At 46.7% G+C, this 8,994-nt stretch overlaps 1 protein-coding gene across 1 annotated transcript in view; it reads right to left on the bottom strand.

The window, feature by feature from the left end:
- The window catches only part of SLBP (stem-loop histone mRNA binding protein), a 17,977-nt gene extending 9,337 nt beyond the window's left edge, over nucleotides 1-8,640 (bottom strand). The window contains exons 1-6 of the mRNA XM_065405285.1: nucleotides 8,450-8,640; nucleotides 7,451-7,588; nucleotides 2,793-2,897; nucleotides 1,840-1,899; nucleotides 1,421-1,552; nucleotides 973-1,122 (exon numbers count right to left, since the gene is read on the bottom strand). Of these exons, the coding sequence (XP_065261357.1) occupies nucleotides 973-1,122; nucleotides 1,421-1,552; nucleotides 1,840-1,899; nucleotides 2,793-2,897; nucleotides 7,451-7,588; nucleotides 8,450-8,502 (638 nt within the window). The 5' untranslated portion in view covers nucleotides 8,503-8,640. The remainder of the gene's footprint in view (nucleotides 1-972; nucleotides 1,123-1,420; nucleotides 1,553-1,839; nucleotides 1,900-2,792; nucleotides 2,898-7,450; nucleotides 7,589-8,449) is intronic.
- Nucleotides 8,641-8,994: the final 354 nt, after the last annotated feature.

The raw sequence follows: 8,994 nt of genomic DNA, 5'->3' as shown, positions 1-8,994 counted from the left end.
GGCTTATAAATGGGTCTACCCCAAAATCTGATGAGCTGAGGGGCTCCGTGCCTGTGAACGTTCCAGGTAAACAAAACGTCCCAACTGGCCAGCAGCTTACCCTGATGGGCCGGGAGCCAAAGTTTTCCAACCCCTGAAATATAGGGTCGGCTTATGAAAGGGTCATACAGTCTTTGCTATTTTTACCTATCCATTTTGGGGGGTCTGCTTATAAACGAACGGGCAAATGAACGAGTATATATGGTACAATTAGTATGTATTAACTGATTAAAACTGATTAATTTTTTTTAGTTAATCATGTGAATTAACTGCGATTAACTGACTGGCCTATCAACTACAATTGGTTAATAACATAGTAAAAGCCTCCTGATTGATTAATAATTAAAATCACGCGTTTTAATACCATGTGCTGCAAAGAGCCACTCAAATGGAGGCTCCTGAGCTGCAAGTATCGCTGATTTATACCATTCTGAACATAAGATAGATCTAATAGCTTCTGCCAATTTTTGTTGTGCTAGAACAGTGCTTCAGATATGAAATAATGGTGACAGTGGGGCTTGTTTAATCTATTGACTAGAATGGGCTTTAGGTTCTGACAGGCAGAGCCTTCAAGCCCTTAGTAGTAGCTTCTTGGGTTTACGAAGATATAGCACTCAAATTTGGCAAAAGATAACTTCTGTTCCAAGTCCTTCAGGCTATCCTTGGTGACAATACATGTGGAAGCCACAGGCTTGCTAAATATGGAGAGCCAGGTGAGTCTTACATATTCTGACTGAAGGTGGACTGAATTGGAACTTAGCTAAAACCAGAAAAGTGTTTATATGGTGTGAACATTTAATACTGCTTTAATCACTTTGAAAAGCTGTAGATGAATAAATTAAAATGTTCAGTAGATGAGTCAGATGATAGCATAGTTATATTTTTGAAGGAACTGTAATATATTAGAAGAAAAACTGCTTGATCAATACATACATTGCTTGCAAGTCACTTCCTTCTTCAGCAGGAGGGTCCCAAGAATGCAAAGCAACCTTCCACAGTCTGATCTGCTGGTCCCAGGACCTACGGCTATACTTCTTAAATTTATTTGGAGTTCTAGGATGGACCCCTGGTACTCGATGACACCTATTTATTCAGAAAATTGTCATGAAAATTCCACTATAGCTTTTCAAATCATCTTTAAAGTGACTGAATTTGTCTAACACTGGAAGTCTATTAAATCCCATTCTCAGAATACTTTGGGTTGGTTTTAAACCCAGGCAGGTATTTAAGACAGTTAAGCTGCTTGATTATTGTGCGGCTCAGGTTTCTCCCTCCTCCACCCCAGGAAGTTTGGTCTATAAACAAATTTAATAAGTAACCAAATGTGAAGAACCAGACATGCACAATGGTTACATATTTATAATACACTAATGAAACTTACCTTGGAACTTCTTTAACGTATCTGTCATATGCAATTGTGTTTTTTCCATAATTTATCTGTTTTTGCCTTCTCATCAGAACCACTTCATCTGTCTCAAGTTCTACTGTTACAGTGGATTCCTTTGAATCAGAACTAAAGAAAAAATATAGAGATTTGAATTGCATTATATTCTTGTGAGCACCAGAACACACAAGCCCCCACAGCTACAGCAATCCTTAGACCTGCTGCACTAATTAGGTTTATTTCTGAAATGGCTGTTCAGGATTTTGTTGAATTAGCATGTTACAAGGTGAACTTGTTAAAACAAATTACTTCAAGTTGATTATTTACAACAAGGAAATCATGGACATACAAGGAGTTTAAAAGTAACTATTGCAGGATATTTTTCCATTGACCTCCAGAGATGAATTTACACTTACCTTCCAGAAGAGGACTTCCTTTCTCTTGCAAATTCATTTATCAAGAGCTTTCTTTTGTATCTAAAAAAAGACAGTTTATTCAGTATAAATACTTGTTCAAAATATAAGAAAAATGTATGTTACTTTCATAAATTGTTTCCACTGCATAAGTAATGTAACTTCTGTTAATATTCATCTTCACTGCAACATTGGCTGGCTGGCTGGTCTTGCCCACATGCTCAGGGTCTAACTGATCGCCATATTTGGGGTTGGGAAAGGAATTTTCACCAGGTCAGATAGGCAAAAAACCTGAGAGTCCCTGCCATTCTCTGCAGCATGGGGCACGGGTCATTTGCAGGTTTAAAGTAGTTTAAAAGGTGGATCTCTGTAACTTGAAGTCTTTAAATCATAATTTGAGGATTTCAGTAACTCAACCAGAGGTTAGGGGTCTAATTCAGGAGTGGGTGGGTGAGGTTCTGTGGCCTTCAATGTGCAGGAGGTCAGACTAGATGATGATGATGGGTTACTTCTGACCTTAATCATCTGTGAAGTTCAAAATCATAGGTGCACGGTAAGCATTTTTCCCATCATGGAAATGGGTCCTTCATCTCTCTTTTGGAATCGGAAGATTCATCTTTCAAAACTCCACCTCAAGTCTTATCACAGTAATTACCATGTAAACAGATGAGTAGTGGAAGGGATGACATTCAAAGAGAGTCAATCTCACAGCAAGACAATCCTGAATCTGCTAGACTGTTGGCAGTTCAGTGATGTTGGTCACCTCCTTCCAAAGGACTACATCACATCACTTTTACAGTATTTTTAAGTCTAAGCTGGCCTGGGAACAGAAATCAGAACTTGTCCCTACATATGACAGCCATAAGTGATATTTAGTTATTGTACTGCTAGAATATTGAAGGTAAAAAAGCAGCTATGACTCTACAAGAACACCAATCATATATAACCTATGGTACCTTGCAATTTCTTTATTAACATTGGTCCTCATTTCATCTTCTTCAACTACAGATCCCCAGTCTGAACATCTTGAAAAGGGCCCAGGACCTTCTGGTGTTGTAAAACTGAAAAACAAAATCTCTGCATGAAAACTGGAATGTTATCCTAATTACCCCACCTAATTAATCTCTAATTTGATAGCTATTTAAAGTATTTTCAATAGAACTGCTTACTTAATGTATTCCTTATGTGTATCCAATCGTATCTACATGCACTAATAAAAAAGTTTACAAAGTTTCAGACTAGTTACCATTGCAGAGCTTGTATAGCTTGTGACGCTGGTGACCAGGTTATGCTAGAGCGTATTCAGGTCAATTCACTTGTGTACATCGAAGTAATGGTTAGATATATAAGCATGTATTCAGATTTTTAAACTTCATGAAAACTAGTGGAATGTTACTGGTACTGTTTTCATTTATCTATTCCTGTCATAATGTAGTAGCAAACATTTACATAGTAAATACCCTGATCACAAGATTTTCTTGATGGGTAATTTTAGTTAAATGCTAATGAAGGACTTAAGGACTTTAACAGAAAATGCTTATTTCAAAGTGAGTGGCCATTATGCATATGGTGGGAGGTCAAAAGTCTATGTGCATTCCTCACACATTGTGTAAAAGGGAAAAGCCCACATGGGTAGAAACAATCAGCTTGCTTTTGTGTAAAGGAGCTATAAATATGGATTCAGGAAATGATCCATCATCTCTGGACTGTTTGGATTCTAACAGGGCAGAATAACTGAACCAGAAGAGGGAGATCCCCAGAATTAATCTGGGTAGCCCTGAAAGGCTTTTGGGAAACTGGAAGTTTATTACATCACTGTCACCATTAGAGTTACAAACTGTGATTTACCTGTTATTATATTTTACCTGCTTTAACCTCTCAATAACTCTTTCTTCTTAGCTAATAAACCTATAGTTAGTTTACTATAGAACTGGCTGCCAGCATCGTCTTTGGTGTGAGATCTGGAGTATCAACAGATCTCGTGTAAGTGGGCTCTTGGGACTGGGAGAAACCTGATCTGGTGTGATTTTTGGTTTTAGTAACCTTTTATCACAATGTTCAGTTTGTCTGGGTGGCAAGATAGACTGGAGAGGCTAAGACTGTGACTCCATGGTAAGACTGGTACAGTGATCCAAGTGTCTGCCCTGAGGTAGGCACTCGCTGTTGAGAGTCACTCCAGACAGTATAACACAGCTATGGGAGAATGATTTGTATTCCGTTATGTTTTTTGCATCAACAAATTGCAGAGCTGATAACAGGGCCATGCAAGTGTAATTTAAGGCAATGGGGATGCACAGGTGAGAGAATCTGTCCTGCCAACAACAGACAAGCCACAAACAAAGCTTGACTTTCAGCTGCTAAATTGAGTTTGCAGGATCACATGATAAGAAACGTGTTCCTCGTAAATGGAGCACATTCTGAAGCCTTGAAATGGAAGTGGGACACAAACACTGAACTCAATGACAATTCACTTTTCAAAGTACCACCACCATTTCAGTAGTATAGCTTCTCATTTATAATGCTGACCTCTGCAGTTAAACAAAAACTATAGATTGTAAGGTAGCAAAGGGAAAAAATAGCATGCTTTATAAATGCCAGAACAACAGGGGTGGGCAAACTTTTTGACCCGTGGGCCACATCTGGGTATGGAAATTGTATGGTGGGCCATGAATGCTCATGAAATTGGGGGTTGGGGTGCAGGAGGGGGGTGCGGGCTTTGGCTGGGGGTGCAGGTTCTGGGGATGAGGGTGCAGGAGGGAGCTCTGGGCTGGTACCAAGGGGTTCCGAGAGCAGGAGGGGGATCAGGTTGGGGCGCAGGAGGGGGCCTGGGGTGCAGGCTCTGGGCAGTGCTTACCTCAAACAGCTCCCGGAAGCAGTGGCATGTCCTCCCTCCGGCTCCTATGCAGAGGCATGGCCAGGTGGCTATCCACGCTGCCCCGTCTGCAGGCACTGCCCCGTCTGCAGGCACTGCCCCGTCTGCAGGCACTGCCCCGTCTGCAGGCACTGCCCCGTCTGCAGGCACTGCCCCGTCTGCAGGCACTGCCCCGCAGCTCCCAATGACCATGGTTGCCGGCCAACGGTAGCTGCAGGGACAGTGTGCAGAGCCCCTTAGCTGCCCCTACGTGTAGGAGGCGGAGTGGGGACATGCCACTGCTTCCTGGAGCTGCGTGGAGCGCTTGCATGCGCGGAGTGGGGCAAGCCCCTGACCCGGACCCCGCTCCCCTGCTGGAGTGGGGCAAACCCCGGACCCCACTCCCCGGTTGGAGCTCGAGGGCTGAATTAAAATGTCTGAAGGGCTGGATGCAGCCCCCGGGCCATAGTTTGCCCACCTCTGCACTACAAGCAGCAGATCTGACATTTTGCCTAACCTCTCTTAAGCATATTTCTGGATTTGTTTTTCAGTTACTGCAACTAGGAGGCTGAATAGTTTATCTTTCCTCTAATATGGTGTCCAACATTGTGCACAAGACTCCAGAAGTGGGCTATGGTAAAAATCAGAGATGGGAAAAGTCCTTTTGGGAAATCTAGTTCATCACTCTGCTGATGCAAGACTACTTCTTAAGAGCACTAGTTCTCACTGTGGCCCCAGGGAGTGGGGGATGTCACAATTTTTTTTTTATTTTTTTTTTAAATTCACAGTAGGTCCAGGTTTAGTTAAGGAGGAGAAGAGACTGGGATCCACCTCCCGACCCTGATAACCCCACTGGGGTAGGGGACCCTCACACACCTGCTTATGTCCCAAGCAATAGTGGCCACTACACTGGCTATGGGGGGGGTGTGTGGACCCACTCAATTCCTCACCAGGCCGCACTGTGGTGTCTCCCTTGGACCTGCGTGGGTCACTGTGGGGTGGGCTAGGTCAGGACTCTTAATGACCACCTTGTCAGTGCCACCACCCCCCTCCATCCCTGCCAGCCAGCAAGCTGCAGCAGCCTGGATGTTGGCCATTGGTGAAAGACCGCCTAGAATAGGACTAGTCTGCCACCTCCCTGACAGGGGACTCCTCAGGTGAGAGAGCGGGAAGGGGTGGAGCGGGGGCAGGGCCTGTGGCAGAGCCAGGGGTTGAGCAGTGAGCACCCCCTGGCACGTTGGAAAGTTGGCGCCTGTAGCTCCAGCCCCAGAGTCAGTGCCTATACAAGGAGCCACATATGGCTCCGGAGCCACAGGTTGGCCACCCTTGGTCTAACCTGCTCTTAAAAATCTCCAACGATAGAGATTCCACAACCTCCCTAGGCAATTTATTCCAGTGCTTAACCATCCTGGCAGTTAGGAAGTTTTTTCTAATGTCCAACCTTAACTGCCCTTTTTGCAATTTAAGCCCATTGCTTCTTGTCCTATCCTCAGAGGTTAAGGAGAACAATTTTCCTCCCTCCACAAGAGCATTCTTTAACTGACTGTGCTGATTCAACTACACAGATTACAAAAAAATAAAGAAAGAGCGATGTAATTTAACTGTCACAGAAAGACAATATCAGCAAGGTGCATTTTCCCCACCTTTGTTTACTTAACACTTGCTTTTTCATGTAACCAAGCTCTAGAGCTGCCGCAGAACTCTCAGAACTACATCACAATATAAAACTTTGGATCTATGGCATTTTAGTATGTTGTCCCGTGCCCTGTCCAGACCAATCTTAAATATTTGAATCAATAAAGCCACAATCTCCCTTTTGACTATTGTAAAACCTAACATCTCTCACCATGAGAACGTTTTCCAATATTCAGCTCAAATTTACCTTTTCTAATTTTATCCCAATGTTCCTACTTACCAGACCTATTTTGCTGCTCAACTGACATTTCCCATCCTGGTGGATCAGGGAAAAAAGTAGCAGCACGAACAGAGAACAATGTATGACCTCAAGTTGATCCCCTGCATGTATTCTTCCAAAGCTAAAAGTAGCTCCTTGGAAAGCCATCCACACTGCTTCCCTGCTCCTGCAGTAGCCCTAAAGCATCCAGTCCTGGGAACGGCTCCCATGAGCATTAACTCATGTCACTCCCCCAAGTCACTCTTCTCTGCTCACTCATGTCAATCGTAAGGTCACATGATGCCCAGACTCACAAAGCTAAATTATCTGCAAGCTGAGCAGATTCAGGCCTTCCAGCGAGCAGGGGGGCCATTAACAAAAAACAACAGGGCACAAAAGGACAACCCGGCTATTGAAATAGCTTCAAGATAAAAAGGTAAGAAGTCACTAAGCAATGTTTTTCACTCCTTGGTTTTTACACCCTACTGGTACTTTAATCCCTGTCTCTCTCCCACCCCCAAGGTTACTTGATAGTGATATAATAATATATGGAGATATGCCTATCTCATAGAACTGGAAGGGACCTTGAAAGGTCAACAAGTCGAGTCCCCTGCCTTCACTAGCAGGACCAAGTACTGTCCCTGATAGTTCTCCCCCCCAGATGCCTAAATGGCCCCCTCAAGGATTAAACTCACAACCCTGGGTTTAGCAGGCCAATGCTCAAACCACTGAGCTATCCCTCCCCCCTATATATCACAGGAGGGTTGGAAAGTGAAAATATACTGGTCAGTTTCACGGTTTCTCATGCACAAGAAACCTAGGCCTGTTTCAGCTGCATACACTATGGACAAATCCTTTATTAAACATACCTATCCAACCTGTTGTCAGAAGGGCCATACTTGTTCTCATCATCAAAAACGGACGAATCTGAATCATTCTGTTTTCTGCGTTTCCCATCTGCTCCACGTTTCCTTCCTTGAGACCAACGAGCTGGGTGTTGTGGGCTGCTGGGAAATAGGTCAGTCTTTAAAAAATGAAACTTACATGTTGGCTTTGTAACCTTTTACAGCCACAATGCAACAACAATTGCAATAAGAAGCATACAGGCACCACTTTTACCTTGAAAGCAACACCCAGCAGTTCCCTTTTTGTCCCTGAAAGGCTTCTCAACCCGAATCTGCACAGAAAATGTTGGCTTCCTGGAAGGAATCTAAAAACCTGGGTGTTCTCTCTTTCCAGTCTGCATCCCCTCCCCCCCTTTTCCCGTACTGGGAGCCCATGGCAAGACCACGTGTTTCTTCGCCCCCTGCGCGACCCTTACTTCACCTCAAGCAAGCCCCAGGATACTCGCCCTGCCTCCGGGTGGTGCTTCTCTTCAGGAGACGTGGTGCCCCCAGGCCCGCTTTCACCAGCCCAGGGAAGTGCCCCGGTCCTGTGCGCCCTCGGCCGCCAGGGCTTGGGGGAGGATTCACACCAGGCGCCATCTGCAGGGCCATGCGGGGGCGGGGGGGCAAGTGTGGCAATTTGCCCCAGGCCCTGCAGGGCCCCCCACAAGAATATAGTATTCTATAGTATTGCAACTTTTTTTTATGGAAGGGGCCCCTGAAATTGCTTTGCCCCAGGCCCCCTGAATCCTCTGGGCGGCCCTGCCAGTCTGTGGACGAGCCCAGGGACTGCCCCGGAAAACAGAGGCGGCCGGCGGGCGGGCGAGCTCAGGGTCACCCGGCCTCACTGCTCCAGGGCGGGAAGCTTCCCTGGCGCTCTGAGGAAAGACGGCTCCCTCCCCCCCACCGCGACGCTGCTGCCGCCGCCCCAGCACCCCGCGGGCGGCGGCCGGACCGGAGACACCTGTCCCCGCCACCGCCCACCTGCTCTCGCTGCCGCAGCCGCCGCTGTGGGGGCTCCTCTGGCGGAAGGACATGGCGCGCGGGAGGCTCGGGCCCGCGGCTGGGTGGGAGCGGAGGGAGGCAGTGCTGGTGCTACAGCCGGTGTGTGGTGATGCGCCCGGGGTCTATGTCGCAGCCTCCTCAAGTCACCCCGCTCGCGCCTCCCGCCTGCACAGACTGACCGGGAAGCTGCGCTCCCGCGCGACGCACGCGCCCCGCCCGCCTCGTATTACAGCGCATGCGCGGGCGGCCAGGGCCCGACCATCGAGAAGAGGGGTGTGAGCTTGTAAGGAGAAAGAACCTGCTGTCTCAAGCCGGGAGAGCCACCCACCCCTTCAGCCCGGGAAGTGATCCATCCCTATTAGCGCCTGAGGGGAAAATGGAGGTTCGGAATGGGCACATGTCCGCGTACTGGGGGGCATGTTTCTCTCCCCCCCATGAGTGCCCCCGTGGGCTCGTCCTAGAGCTGGCGCCGCGCGCCCTCTCCCTTCTTCCCCTCCGAAGGGCTCCGCCCCTAGGGGCGTGTT

The sequence above is a fragment of the Emys orbicularis genome, chromosome 5, assembly GCF_028017835.1.
Source record: "Emys orbicularis isolate rEmyOrb1 chromosome 5, rEmyOrb1.hap1, whole genome shotgun sequence".
Taxonomy (NCBI): domain Eukaryota; kingdom Metazoa; phylum Chordata; order Testudines; family Emydidae; genus Emys; species Emys orbicularis.
The sequence above is the reverse complement of the archived record's forward strand: the minus strand, read 5'-3'. Positions and strand labels throughout refer to the sequence as shown.